General features: G+C 37.1%; 1 protein-coding gene across 4 annotated transcripts in view; it reads left to right on the forward strand.

Annotated features, from left to right (window-relative positions):
- FAM193A (family with sequence similarity 193 member A) overlaps positions 1-13,412 on the forward strand; it is an 81,832-nt gene extending 68,420 nt beyond the window's left edge. For 3 of the 4 annotated variants that reach the window (XM_072862367.1, XM_072862369.1, XM_072862368.1), the window contains 5 exons: positions 1,817-2,003; positions 3,882-4,112; positions 5,928-6,771; positions 9,762-9,843; positions 12,544-13,412. In XM_072862367.1, coding sequence (XP_072718468.1) covers positions 1,817-2,003; positions 3,882-4,112; positions 5,928-6,771; positions 9,762-9,843; positions 12,544-12,637 — 1,438 coding nt within the window. In that variant the 3' untranslated portion in view covers positions 12,638-13,412. Of the gene's footprint in view, positions 1-1,816; positions 2,004-3,881; positions 4,113-5,927; positions 6,772-7,556; positions 7,837-9,761; positions 9,844-12,543 lie in introns of all 4 variants that reach the window. The other variant, XR_012042646.1, reaches the window with a different exon arrangement.
- The last annotated feature ends 1,025 nt before the right edge of the window (positions 13,413-14,437 follow it).

Here is a 14,437-nt window from a genome sequence, read left to right on the forward strand (position 1 = left end):
TCCTAGGTGTCAGTCCCACCATTTATACAGTGGTTGTAGTGTGGAAGGATGTTCTGATTTCCGAAGGTTTTCAAAGGTCTTGGAGGTTGGGAGGAGTTTGGAGCTGTCTTCTGGTAGTGTTATGTATTGTGGTAGACTGACAATGGTGCCAACTCTTTGATATGTCTGAAGAGTGCAGGCATAACAGAAAAGCAGTTGAGTCATTGCTCTAAGTACTCTGACCTGTAGGGCTGTGTCATGGTTGCTATGAATGTAGTCTCCTGGATACCACAGTAGTTTTCAGAAGATGATGTGAGATTTAGGCAGAGTTAGATAACTGCATACCTGAATTGTTTCTAAAAATGCCCTTATTTCTCTTATCAACTGGTTTTATTCATGATATCACAAAATAAGTAACTGTTCTTTCATGCTCGAGAAATTATTGCAATTTTGTAAAGGAACTTTTTTACCTAGTACAGGGAGAGAATTTAATATAGGCTATTTAATATGGTAGAAATTCAACTTTATCATCATCTCCAGGTGCTAACACGATAAAGTAATGTTAGATCGTAAGGAGTGAACTGGGAGAGAACACAGAAACAATTATTGCAGTCTGTATGAATCAGTGATGTGCTATAATGGGAAAAACTGCTTTATGCTCTAGTCTTTTGATCTAGCGAGTGAGCAACAGAACTAATGAAGCCTTGATTTCTATGGAATTGTATCTGTTACCCCTAGCACACACTATCCCACCGTGCCACTGGGCGCTGTAATGCTAACTCTCATCAGGCAAGAAACAGTGATGCCGAGGCTGCTCAAACTGACTAGTCAGAATGTTTGCACTGACTGGCAGTATCTCCTGTTATGTGCAACAGTTTTGTGTGCCTTTTCCCTACATAGTTACTGAAGTTGAACTCCATAGTTACTGAAGTTACTTTCCCTACATAGATACTGAAGTTGAACAATTTTTCATTCTGTCCTGGTCACTAATTCTTGAAAAACTTGGGGGGTGGGGGCGGGAGAGAGGGCAGGGAAGTGAGCTTAGAAAGGAGATTCACATATATTTTGCAGATAAGGCAGATTATGGCCTGTTTTCACATTTCTAACATAAGAACAAAGAAATACTAGTGCTAGATGAGTGGATTTAAAAAAAAAAAATACTTTTTACATTTGAGGCAAGATCACATCAGTTTTAGAAGAACTGGATTTGTAGATTTGTTGGGCGCACAGTTATGCAGACCTCTGGAGAGAATAAACTGCTGCGTACCTGCTTATTGAGGAGACATGCTAGTATTTCCCCTTGAAAATAAAGGTGCAAACAGGGTAATGGGAACATCTTGGTTTTAGCTGACCTTGAGTTTTTTATTAAGTCAAGAGTTTGAAAATCTATCTAAAATCAGGGGGTTTTAGAAAGAAGTTGAGTACTTTGCAACTGCACAGCTCTCTTCAGACCACAAGTGATGAGATGGGCAGCAGTTTCAAAACCATTCCATTTTAAAAACCTAAAATCACTACTTCTGAAACTATTTCACCTGTTTAAAGCCAGGAAGAACATTTCTGAAACTCATTCTCTAGGCTGCTCGTTCAGTGAGTCACTAAATGAGTTTCTCATCAATCACTTTCCCATGTATCATCTTATCTTGCTGCTTGGTTTTGAGCATCTCTATCTGAAAACTACTGGATGAAGGCTTTAGGATTTGATGCATCACTGGTGGCTGATATCCCAGTTTGAGAATCATTGTTCCTGGTAGATGTATGTATAACTGTATATGTTCGTTTGTTTTTGTTTTTTTCAAATACCTAGAGTTTTCATAAGCTTTTTCTTAATTTAACATAGTGATCCTGATTGTGAGGGCCATCGCTGTGAGAACAGTAACACGTATGATCATCAACAGTATGATGGAGAGGAGAGCCAAGATGAAGACAGCTGTTCAGAGCATAGCTCCAGTACCTCAACATCCACAAATCAGAAGGAAGGAAAATACTGTGACTGCTGTTACTGTGAGTTCTTCGGCCATGGAGGAGTAAGTTGTTGGATTTTAATTTTTTTTTAATTTGATTTTTTTGTCACTTACTCATCATTGATTGCATGTGATTTACCAGACTGCAACTAAGAGGGTGGCATTGGAGCTTGCTCAAGAGTAGTAAAAGGAGCATGGTTAGAAAGTAATTTTCCTCTTTAATACAAATAACTGAAACAAACCTTTCTAGTTGAAAGCAATTCAAGAGCAATAAAAATGACTAAAAGATTTAGGAAGCAACTGACTTGGATAATAGATACAGTGTTTGGCTGAAACTGCAAACAGGGGCATTGAGCCATTTAAATAACTTTACAACGTTCATGCACTCATCTGTAGTAGTGTAATTATAAATAATGTGATGAGTTTTGGTAAAAGTACACTTAATATAGGATTTTTTTTAAATGTTCCTGGCAATTTATGAGCCATTCTCTCATCTATAAAAATAGCAATCCTCAAAGTATTAACTTGATTTAAAAAAAAAAAAAAAGAAAAAAACTTTTCTTACCTAGAACTTAGCCAGTGTAAGTTTAAATTATACTTTTATCAAAGGAAAACCCAAACTGCATTTTTCCTGTTTTCAATATTACAAACAATTTTCTTTACTGGTGCATTTTGATAGGCACTGACTTGTATTTGTATTTAAAGGGTGTTTTGAAGAAATTATGAAGTTCTAAAGCATGCAGGTTATACAAAATCTTTTCCCTTACGTTCTATATCTTAATACTTAACACTTTGTTTGAAGCATCCTTACGTTAACTTCACACCAGTAACATGTCTAGTGAATTCTTGTAATCATATCTTTTCATTTGCACAAATGAAATGCTAAAAGCTGTTAAGTTGCCACATTAATTTTTTTCTTAACTTAAAATTTCATTTTCCTGCTGGCCTTATTTGTAAATCTGTGTATAGTCCGTTTTAATAATTGGTTAACTAGTAGAATTTGAGTCTCTGGCATTTTTCTCCTATCTGAAGTAAAAGCTCAGTTTATTGGCCATGTATTTGATTAGATGCAGTTTCATCTTAGGGCTTGAAGTGAATTAAAAGCCCCTGCCCTGTGGCTGAAAGGGGCAGGGGGTAGATCCCATTTCTCATTGCATGTTCCCACCATGTCCATGATTGATCTGTCTTTGATAGTCATCTGATTGCACACTAAGTTATTCATTTTGCTGAAGTGGCAGAACATTACAGGATTTTTAAGTTAATAGGCTTTGTTTTGCTGGTTTAATGAGTTGAACTGATGTAGCTTTGAACAGATGGGCACCAGATCTGGTGCAGGAGGGGAGAGGATAAGGCAGCAGGAGGGGAGGAGGAATGAGGAGTTGAGAGGCAGGAGCAGTGGATGGGAATACAGATATGAAACATGATGCGAGGATTCAACTTGCAGGAGTGTTAACAAGTTAACGATGCGATGCTGCTGGAGGTATGCTGGCATGCTTCAGTGCAGGGTAATCAAGCCTTCACAGTTACAGCCCAGAGGCCCATGTAGCCCAAACTCTGAAACAGACTTAATAGAAAATGGAAACAGCAGCAAATGTCTGCTCCTTTCAAATTTTCAAATGTGGTATACAGATCACAAGAGAATATGGTAATCTCCTTTCTTGCTTTTAAAAGCACTTCTTTGTCTTCTCACTTGTGCATTCCTCCACAAGATCAGTCATTCTTTCAGTTGGAAAATACAGTTCACAAGCTAGCACCAAGTCTAACAGGTCTGTTTGCCTGCTAAATACACCTTTAGGTACACATGCAAACAATAAGGAGTTTGATATTCAGGTTTGGACCTTCCAAGTTATTTGAAGGTCTCTAAAATTTCAAAATCTCAAAAGTATTAGGTCAGTAAAATATTTACATTTAGTCACTAAATTTTTGTCTCCTTTCCTTCAGCCTCCAGCTGCACCAACCAGTAGAAATTATGCAGAGATGAGAGAAAAGCTTCGTTTACGTCTAACAAAAAGGAAAGAGGAACAGCCGAAGAAACCAGATCAAATCTCTGAAAGGGAAAGTGTTGTTGACCACCGAAAGGTGGAAGACTTGCTACAGTTTATAAACAGCTCTGAAACCAAACCAGTAAGCAGTTCTCGGGCAGCCAAGCGAGCCAGACATAAGCAAAGAAAGGTAAGACATAAAAGTATGTTTATCCTAGACCTCATGTGTTTTAATCTGTGCGCTCTCTGTAAGTATACCACTGTATACTGAGTTTATAATAATGGTGTAATTGTTTTCTGTGTAGTTTGTGATACACTGCCTATTTGTATGTACACAGCTAGCTTACCTGTTCTGATGCTGCCTGAGGAGTTATGTAGTACAGTGGGAAGATTCCTCTCAGTGTCATTGTTACGTGTTTTGGTGCAAGTCAGCTTTATATTCCTAAGTGTCAGAAATATGAAGAACTTGATTGTTTTGTAGAATTGACGTTTAAAAGTGCAGGAAGTTAGATAACTAGTGTTTCTTTATTAGGATAATGGTTATGGTAAAGTATTTCTGTAGCAAGCCAGGAAACATAAGGTCAGTGTTTTTATGAGAGTGGAAAAGTCACTGTTAGAATGATTGCACTGGGCACCTTGCTGTCCTGATGGAAAGAGGTTAAGCACTGTGCCACATGATGACCCGTGGGGCTATTGCAAGCCAGAATAAAGTGGCAAGCTGCAGAGAGGGGGCAGGGAAGAAAAAATTACAGGTTGCTTTCAAATGGAAATTGGCAAAAACATTTCTAAAAAAACTCAAAAGTGTAACAGTGAAATTATTTTTTGAAAACAATATTTGCTGAGTTAATAGAGGAAATATATATATTATTTTTTTTAAGTTGAACAAGCAGGAAATTGGCTTTTCATACTGCAGTTCAAGTATCAGCCTTAGGTATAAAGTTCAAGGTGCAATGTGGTTGATTGCTGAATGTTTTTGAATTCTGGTAAGCACCTTGTGTGACCACACTGTAAATATTTCTTGTTTGTGGATTTGCCTGCTGGCACTAATTCTGCATTCTTTAAATGCTTCCATGGGTTTGGAAGACCTGATGTTCACAAGTTATATTCCTTATGTTCACGTCGTAGCGCTACAGCAACTTGAGGGCTTAGTTATTTATAAATAAAATTCACTTCGCAAAATTCACTTTGCTCTTGCAATGCAGTTTAAGCATAAGAAGTGCAAGATTCTCATAGGGTTTTTTGCATGACTTCTATAACTGTGGAAAAAGTAATCCCATACAGGCACTTCTAAATGTGCAAGAAAATAAATGGACATGATTGTTCTCAGCGTACAACTTTCTTTCATTTTGCTAATGATGCAAGATCAATGCTCCACAGCAAAGTTTTAGGCATTTGCAGTAATGGCTGCAAAAGATCTCTTGCATCTTTGTTTCATGTGGTTAATGAACTTATGGCTGACAACAGAAAACTTTACCATCCTTATTATTTTTGACAACTTTTAATGTAGCTTTAATGTGCTTAGTGTTTTGCTGTAAAATGTTTTTAATGACTGCTCTTCCTAATGTTCATGAACTCTAAAACAGAGCAACTCTGCTACCATAGCAAGAGAATGGGTAAACGATGCAACATGATGCAAACCTGAGTAATACACTCAGTTGTTAATGAAGCGGAATGTTTTGTTTTCAGCAAGTTTTTGCGGTTGTAGAAAACTTTGATGTGGAGTTAGGCTTAGTAGTACCAAAGAGAAGATCAATGGTATTAACAACAGTCAAATACGTTACAGAAACAGAGACAACAGAAATATAGAAAGGATTTTAATATACTTTAAAGGGCAGCTTTTGTATAAATAGTTATTTGCTTGCTGCGCAGGGTTCCAGATTAAATATATGTTCATATGTTAACATCCTAGGATTTATAATGTTCATAGAGAAGAGTAGTAATAACCCCTAAAACTCCAGTTTCCAAAATATTTGTCACTTTCAATAAGCCTATTGTTATTTTGTAGCTTGAAGAAAAAGCTCGACTTGAAGCAGAAGCCAGGGAGAGGGAGCATCACCAGTTGCTTGAAGAACAGAGGCGGCGAGAGGAAGAAGAAGAGGAGAGGCTGAAACAAGAATTACAACGGCTTCAAGAACTTCAGCAGTTGCGGGCTGTAAAGAAAAAGAAGAAAGAACGAACAAGTAAAGACTGTCAGAAGGTGGACATGCTTACTCGAAACTGCCAGGCAATGAAGGAAACTGTCCCAAATGCACCTGAAGACATTCAGAATGGTACACTTGAGCAATCAGAAAAGATAGAAACCTCCTCCGGTTCACTGTCAAGACACGCGAATCATACAGAACAGAGGCCGGTTTCAGAGACAGGCTGTGAACTATCCAATCCTGTAAACACTAGAGACTCAAAGCTGCTTTATCAGAAAGAGGGGAGTGTAAAACAGCATGAGCCCCTCTCTTTTCTGCTTGATATTATGCATCAACATAAAGAAGGAAACAGCAAACAGAAACTAAAGCAGATAAACAAACCATGTGCTGAGCAAGTGAAAAAGCCTGTTGAATCCCCCAAAGCAGCTGAGATTCAGACTAAAACCAGAAACCAAATAGAATCCAAAGCAAAAGCAGCAGAGCTCCCAACACTTGCAGAACCTAAAAAAGAGGAGAAGAAATTAAACAATAGCAACAAAAAACAGTTGAACCATGTAAAGGAAGACAAAGCACCCATAACAAGTGAATCCCCTTCACCAAGTGAACAGCAACAAAATAATAAGCTAATACTTGCAGATTCTCCTCAACCAAAAGGCAAGAACAAGAAAAACAAGAAGAAAAAAGGGGACAAAGTGAACAATTCCATTGGTAAGTGTATAAGAAAGCTGAAGAACTTGGATTGTTTTTTATTGTTATCATTTAAGTCCAGAAGTTTGAAATCTTTATCTCCAGTCATTCCTGCCAGTGTAAGTTAGAGAAATAGAAAAACTGCTGTCAGGAAAGCTCAAGTAATTGTAACTGTAACAATTAGGAGATGCATATAGTTTTAGTAAAGAGGTGTAGGATACTTTAAAGAATGAATAAACTAACATATGCTGCTGGTTTTGTATGGGGTTTTTGTCAGTTAAGAAAGCCAGTGTCTTCTGTGAAGCCTATCTTGCTTAAAATAAATATTTAAAATAATTCAATAGTATGCTGAAATCCATTTTGAACTTCTTTAAAAGCAAGGTTGTTTCTTGTACAACATTAAGAGTGTAGTCTAAAGTTGGCCTTACTCTTTGAGCAAGGAAAGTAAGGGGTTTCTGCAGCCAAAGAATGATCATTCATGCATAAATATGCTTTTTTCTCTGTGGAAATAATTCCTTTCATCTATCAATTACATTAACAGGTAAAGTAAATACAAAAACTAATTTACTATTTTTTATTTGCCAGAGTGAAAACTTAGTGGGATGTTAATTAGTTGATAATATTGAGTGTTTTCTCCACATGCATATTAGTTTGTGCTAGTAAACAGGTTTTTTTTTTAATTTATCTGACAGAAATAATAAACCCATAGATAAAACCAAGATTGAGTTGACTCAAACAAGTTGCACGTGCATAATTTTCTTCCCAACGTTTTTGTTTTGTTTTGTTTTCCTGAAAACATCTAACAGCTAATACCAGACCTGAGAAGCGCATGCAGTGCTAGCTGGTTGGCTTTGTCAGCACGCTAATCTAACTGTCATTCTTGGGCACCAGTTTATTCCTGCACATGCTTGGTCCCTACTGGGACTGCCCATTGGGATGGCAGTTTTGCGGTACGGACATCTGTCTGCTCGGAGCACCCGATCATTCCCCTGGGATCACCCAGTAGCTGAGTGGTAACGGTGTGTAAATTAAACGTCCGTTCACCAGAATGACTTAATACTGCAGTTCTCACTGCCATTCTGTCTGGTAAGCACATCAGGATACAAGACCTTATTCCTTTGGCAGTCTCTGCCAGTGTTTCAGAATACTTATGTTTATTAAGCTTTGTTACAAAAATGTAAACCAAATTCCTGGTTGTTGCAAGTGCTAGGTGTAGAGCCCAACTTTGTTTTTGTGGTCTCATGGTTGGGTTGAGTCAACCCACCAGTCTTTCTTTTTAACTCTTCTTACATTCAATATTTCCATTCCATGTCAATCAAGCAGCGATACAGCCTTGAACCCTTTTCTCTGATGCCTTAGTTCTTGTGTATACTGTGTTGTGGTGTGTTTGGGTTTTGTTTTTTCTTAATTTACCGAGAAGAATGTACTCCAGTCATTGGAGTAAGACAAAACTCTAGAATTAGGAGCAGAAGGAGAAGACTGGAGACATTTAAAGGAGAAACTATTGAAGGGGGTGGTGGTGGTGGTAGAGGGTGTTTACTGTAGGAGAATTTAGGTAGCTTTCTGCATCTTTTCCTCCTCCTTGCCCCTACCATTGTTTTCTGCTGCTTAAATCAAATATAGTTACAATTTCTGAAAACTAATGTTTAAATGTGAAAAAACATAGGGACATATTTCTAAATTTATAAAGTGATCATTGTGCTGCTCTCTGAAGAGTCGGGACTGGATCACCACTTTGAGTAGTTCTGACTTTAGAACTACAAGAAAGATACTGTAATATACAATTTTTCATTTAGCGGTAATTTCTTCAAGACGTACAGTTGATGTACCAAACTAGCGAAGGCACAAAAAATGAACTAAGAAAAAAAATTAGAACTAGGGTAATTGAAAGAACATTAAAAGAGGGTAACAAAGTTTGAGGGTTTTTTATCTGAGTTTTAAAATGAAGTGTTAAGGCAGTGAACATTATTGCTTTTTGTGTGATCTCTGTTTCTTAAAGACATTTATTCTGGCAGGGTATTGTAACTCCTTGTTGTGAAGGGGCTGAAGAAAACTAGGGGTATAGGGAACCCCTGTGTTTATAGGGCTTTCTGGTTCTTCAGAAATAAGTTTCATGGCAGAGAGTTGTTTGTTCTCTAATCTCAAGGATTCTAGAGAGTCCTGATGTATACTAGGTGTTTTCAGTTAGTTTCTTTGTCTCACCCTTTTTGGAACAGGTTCTGAAGCTGCTTCAGAAAGGAGATTGGAGTATATATGTAGTAAGAAAAGAGACTTTAAGAGGAAAATGCTCAAATTGGTTTCTACAAAAATTTACACTTTCTTAAGCTTTTTTTTTTAAAGTACAAAAGAGAACCATACACTGAGACAATATGATATACCAACAGACTTTAAAGAGACTTTGTTGCTACAGCCAAGGCCTAAATTGAGGCCATATTAAAATAGTTAAAAAACATTTTTAAAAAAATTCCTGATTGTAGGTAACATGAGTTAGACTCTTGCAGACACAGCCTGATGATCATGTCCCAAACGGAGTATAGCAGCTCTACAAACCCAGAATTCTTGAAATATTTTTCTTTATAAATACCATTTTTAAAATGTTTCTAAAGCTGTCTTTTTAGTAGTAAGGCCAACAAATTTCAGGCAGTTGAATGCTATTCATTACCTATCTGATTCATTGAGCCCTTGTATAATTTGACCATTCTCATGTGTATTCCAGGTTTATGGCATCTTTTGCAGCCCATGCAATCAGTAAATTTACTGTTGATTCATCTCTTCCTTGTTCCCAGTGTAACTCCTTAAAGGCTGAGCAGAGGTGCTAGTACAGGATTTTTAAGAAGTGTCTTTATAATTAAAAGTTTGTGTTAATTCAGCCTAAACATGAATAATCAGTATTCTACAAAGTTCAAGCAATTCTCCAAAAACATCTTCAATGCAGCTTCTTCAAGCTTCTTCCTCTCTCCTTTCCCCCTCCCCATGGAATCTAACATAATATCATCCTTTTTCCTTTATAGATGATGTGTTTCTACCCAAAGACATTGATCTAGATAGTGTGGAAATGGATGAAACAGAGCGAGAAGTGGAGTATTTTAAAAGGTAAAGAGCTGTAATCCCTACACATAAAGCTGTTGTGCTTCTTCCCATATGCTGTGGTTTAAAAAAAAAAAAAAAACCCACAACAACAACAAAAAACAACCAAAAAACCCCCCACAACTTAACAACTAACTCCTAGCAGAAAAGCCTATGTTGTACTGTGTTGTAACATAGCAAATCCTGTTACAACTGACATTCTGAATACTATAACAGTCACCAAAGCTGTAGATTTATGGGCCCAGATTGTAGCTGAGTAGCACAAATACAGAAATGAGTGCCAGAATCATCTATGTGTCCCCCAAGTTCTCATCAAGGCTTTCAGAATATCCTCAGTTACCATTTTTTTCTATAAGCAAAGTTTGCATGAGTATTTCTTTTATTATCTACACAGACTAAATACTGATTAGTGTTTAAAAAAAAAAAAGAAAAATGCGATGTTAGGTGTTAAGTGTTGAACAAATAAGACCGTACATTTTAAATTTCAGAACAGATACTTCAAAAAGGTTTGTTCATGATGTTTTCTTCCTTGTTTATAGGAGCTATTAGTTTGGAATTTTATACTGTATATGAAGTAGAGATGGTACAACTGTGGGATATTAGCTTATGCCAATCATAAAGAGGGGATACTTATGCTAGTGCAGTGACAGTAAAAGAATAATATGAACCTGTGCTTGTGAAACTTTTTTCTTCTGTGCATTTTGGTTGCTTTTGGGATTTATGCATCACATCTGTTACCTTTAAATTCCTCAAATATGAGCAGACAGCTCATGTTTAAATAATGTAGCACATGTTCTTCCATAATACTGAAATCTACTCAAATTTATGTTCTTTAATGGTGGCTGGGTGTGCTAGCGTCCCATGAATACATCTAGTAAGCTTTTCATCGTGATAGCCAAATCTGAAATGTTACAAATAGATCAGTTTCCTGCAATTAAATAATTTAGGAATCAACAGTAGTATTTCACAAAACAACTAAAGCCATTTGTTTAAAGGGTGGGTTTTTTTAAGAAAGGGCTTCCAGTATGGATTTCAAGTTCTTTTCTAAATTTATATAGTTTTCATAGTCTATGTGCCTGGGATGTAACGTATGTCTGGGTCTTGCAAAGGACAAGAGTACAACTGCTTCTCTGTGCTGCTTATTACTATCCAAAATGCATATCTCTGTGATTATTTATGGAGTTACAATGTACTAGAAGATGAAATTTTCAAAAGTACATGCCCTCTGTTCTTAAAAATTGCTTTTGAGTAGTGCCAATTAAAGGATTTTTTTTTTAATTGAAATGTAGGTTTTATAGGTGAAATGTGGCATATATTAGATAGTGCTAGTGTTGGTATAGCATAAGACTTTGTTATGGGTTTCATGGAATATTCTTAGCTTCATTCAAATTTGCAGTATCTGTAACAAGAAAATGGAAGAGTTCTCACCAATTCTCTACTCTCAATAGGACAAATGAAGCAGTGTCTTGTATTTGTGGAAGTGCAGCTGTATTTTGGAGATAAACTTGCCAAATGAAAGTTAAAACTTTTAGCTGTACTGTTTTATAATCAATTCAGTAATTGGTGTAATCTACTCCTTTACTGTCATCTGTTAGGAACTGTGTGTAAATGTCTGATTTTTTAATGTATACCTGTTTAGAAAAGGTGTCTAAAATGCCCTGACAGGTGCTGTTCTATGGGAGAAAAACAGCTACATAATGCCGCGAAGACATGTTTAATGCATATGTTTTCTATAATTTGATAATTTCTAAAATAATACTTAGAAGGCTAGCAACATTCCTTGTTTTAATAACCCTCCATGGCAATGAGCTGCACAGGCTTACAGGATTAATACTTTTTACTGATGGCTTGTTAATTCATCATCTTTTCTTCTTGCTTTGTAGTGGCGTAATAGATGGATACAGTAATTACACCCTAACTTCAGAATTAATTTTGCAAGCTACTTCTAACTTTAGCATAGAAAGAACAAAATAAGTTTAGTTCTCCTGACTTGCCACTGTACCTTTCTATTTCGCTGCTCCTGTCTGCTCCCCTTTTTTGGCTTTCAGTTGTTACAGAAGCTGTATAACCTTCCAGAGAGGGGTATGCACTACCTTGATGCTGTCATGCAGCCTTTAGCCTAAACAAGCTACACCTTGCCTTGGTAAAGGACTTCAGCATGAATTAACTGTCACTGAAATACCTGCACATGCCAACCTTTTCCAAAAGTTCTTCCATAAATTGTGTGGATTTTTGTTCTAAAGGTGCTTTTTCCAGGCATCTGGGCTACTTATCTTTTGTATTGTAAACAAACCTGCTTTCCCTAGGTCTTTGTCTCAAACATAACTTTGCTGTATTCGGAAGAGAAGCAGCAGCATCCCATGCCATTGGTGCTTCTGCTCTACACATTACCTACTGCTCATTCTTACAAGGTTTTTGGTAAATACAGCAATGTCAGCTCTGTTTCTAGTTAACATTCAGCTAGCTTCTGTGCTGCTACATATGCAGTGTTCTTTGCTACTTCATTCACTTATGCTTGATAATGCAGTGGTGTAACTGGTTTATGATGTATTCGAGTGATGGACAACTGATTTTTTTTTTTTAGGTATGATTTTTTTTTTAAAGAGGTTTTGTCTTTCTGAATGAGAGCTGCTCTTCAAAAGAGGGTAACACCTGTGGTTCGATTTTAAGTATGTTGGTTTCACTTTATAACTTTTTTCTTTTCAGATTCTGCTTGGATTCTGCCAGACAGACAAGGCAGAGACTTTCCATCAACTGGTCCAATTTTAGCTTGAAAAAAACCACCTTTGCTGCACATTGAAATGACACAATATGGGGAGGGAACCCTGCAGGAATCAATGAACGACAACTCCACTTATCTGTCCTGCTGTGCTGAGAGCTTATCTGGTCTTGAGCCAGTGCTGCCTTGCCTTGTCCCCAGTGCTGTGTGGATCTGCACTGAACCCTTTGGCCTGATAATTCTTGCGGACTGAAAAATTGCCACTTTCTACCTGAATTTGTTAGCTTGTGTGCTTGTAGTCTGTGAGTGAGACTTACTTGATTGTAGCTGTATGCCGTTGGAGTTGGAACAATAGCTTTTTTCCATCTCCTTCTGAATGCCTTGGCCTCAAAGACTTTAAATTGCTTAGGCTTGGGTGGAGGCCAAAATACTAGTTTGCATCATCTGCAGTGGCTCCTGTCACTTCTGCATCTAGCTATGTTTTGTCATTCTGACTCCTGACAAAGGAATGGACCTAGTCAGTTGTGCTTTCATCTGCTCCAGAATTCTCCTGACATGACTTCATGAAAAAGAGGCTCTTATGGGACAAGTATTTCCTCAGTTCTTTCACAATCTACTGTTTAAGAGTGTACAAGTTACGCTATTTGTGTTTTGATTTTTTTTTCCTGACTTGTAGCCAGCTTGTGTAAGAATACTTGCAGAATGAGAAAATTTAAAAAAGAACAGTACTCACACTATCAAATCTGTTATAGAGTGTATAATTGTATTAACACTGAAGCCTAACTGGCTACTTTTTTAACATATTGTTAAGTAATATTAAAATCATGTCTTTCTTTTTGAAAGATGGAATACATTAGTATGGCAGAAGACTTGTGTCTTGCTTTTTTTCTGCTTGGGTAGGGGAAGGGAAGAAAGAAACATACCAAAAAAATAACGGTCTTCTAAACTAAATTTCATCTTGTGTCAGAACTGATTAGTGAATGCTACTTAACTTTAGCATGTTCCTCTCTGAACACTTGTTTGCCAGCTCAACTAATGGGAAAAAACAGCTATCTGCTAGAGCAAGAAAGACTCCTACTGAATGCTAAAATTAAGTTTGTGAATTCTGTGAATTACGGTAATGCTTCCATTTCAATAGATAATTTGTGAGAAACAATACAAAAACTTCCAATTTAATGTCAGTGCAGAAATTAAGTAGGTAGGTTCGATGCTACTATTATTTAAATAGTTAACAATATAGTAATGTTTTACAGGTTGCATAGTATTGCCCAGCATGGAAGAAAACTGGTAATTTAGGATTTTGATCTGTGTAAAGATACTGCACTTGTAGAAGTCTTTCTGATACTGTGCTATTTATTCAGAATAGAGACAACAGAAGCTTTCTTTTTACCTCTAGATAACCATACTTACCCAAATTATGAGGCAGTCTTTTTTTTTTCTTTTAAGAAAATAAGACTTCCACTCAGCATGTATTTAAAAGGACAATACAGCTTCAAAGTCCACTAACATCCTTTTCCAGAACCATTCCACGTTCTTCTTTGTTCTACTTGTAAACACATTTTTCTGTGATACACCCACTGGGCTTGGGACTGCTTTGCAAGACACAGTGTAATTACACTCAGCTTTGGACTTGAGAAGGTTTAATGGATGATTGCTTCCATGTCCCCTGTAAGGCCCAGATGTAGCAGGAGGATTGGGTTGGCTACAGACCACTGAGATACCTACAACTTCACATCCCTCTTGTTGGTCCTGGAGCTCCTATCCCAGTGCGTGCTGCTGGTACAGAATATAGTTGCTCAGCTTGTACCCAGCCATTGTAGGTAAATAAGCCCTCGGTCTCCTCTTGTAGAGGAGGGAATGACACAATACCTGTTCTCAAAA

The sequence above is a fragment of the Ciconia boyciana genome, chromosome 5 (assembly GCF_034638445.1).
Source record: "Ciconia boyciana chromosome 5, ASM3463844v1, whole genome shotgun sequence".
Taxonomy (NCBI): Eukaryota; Metazoa; Chordata; class Aves; order Ciconiiformes; family Ciconiidae; genus Ciconia; species Ciconia boyciana.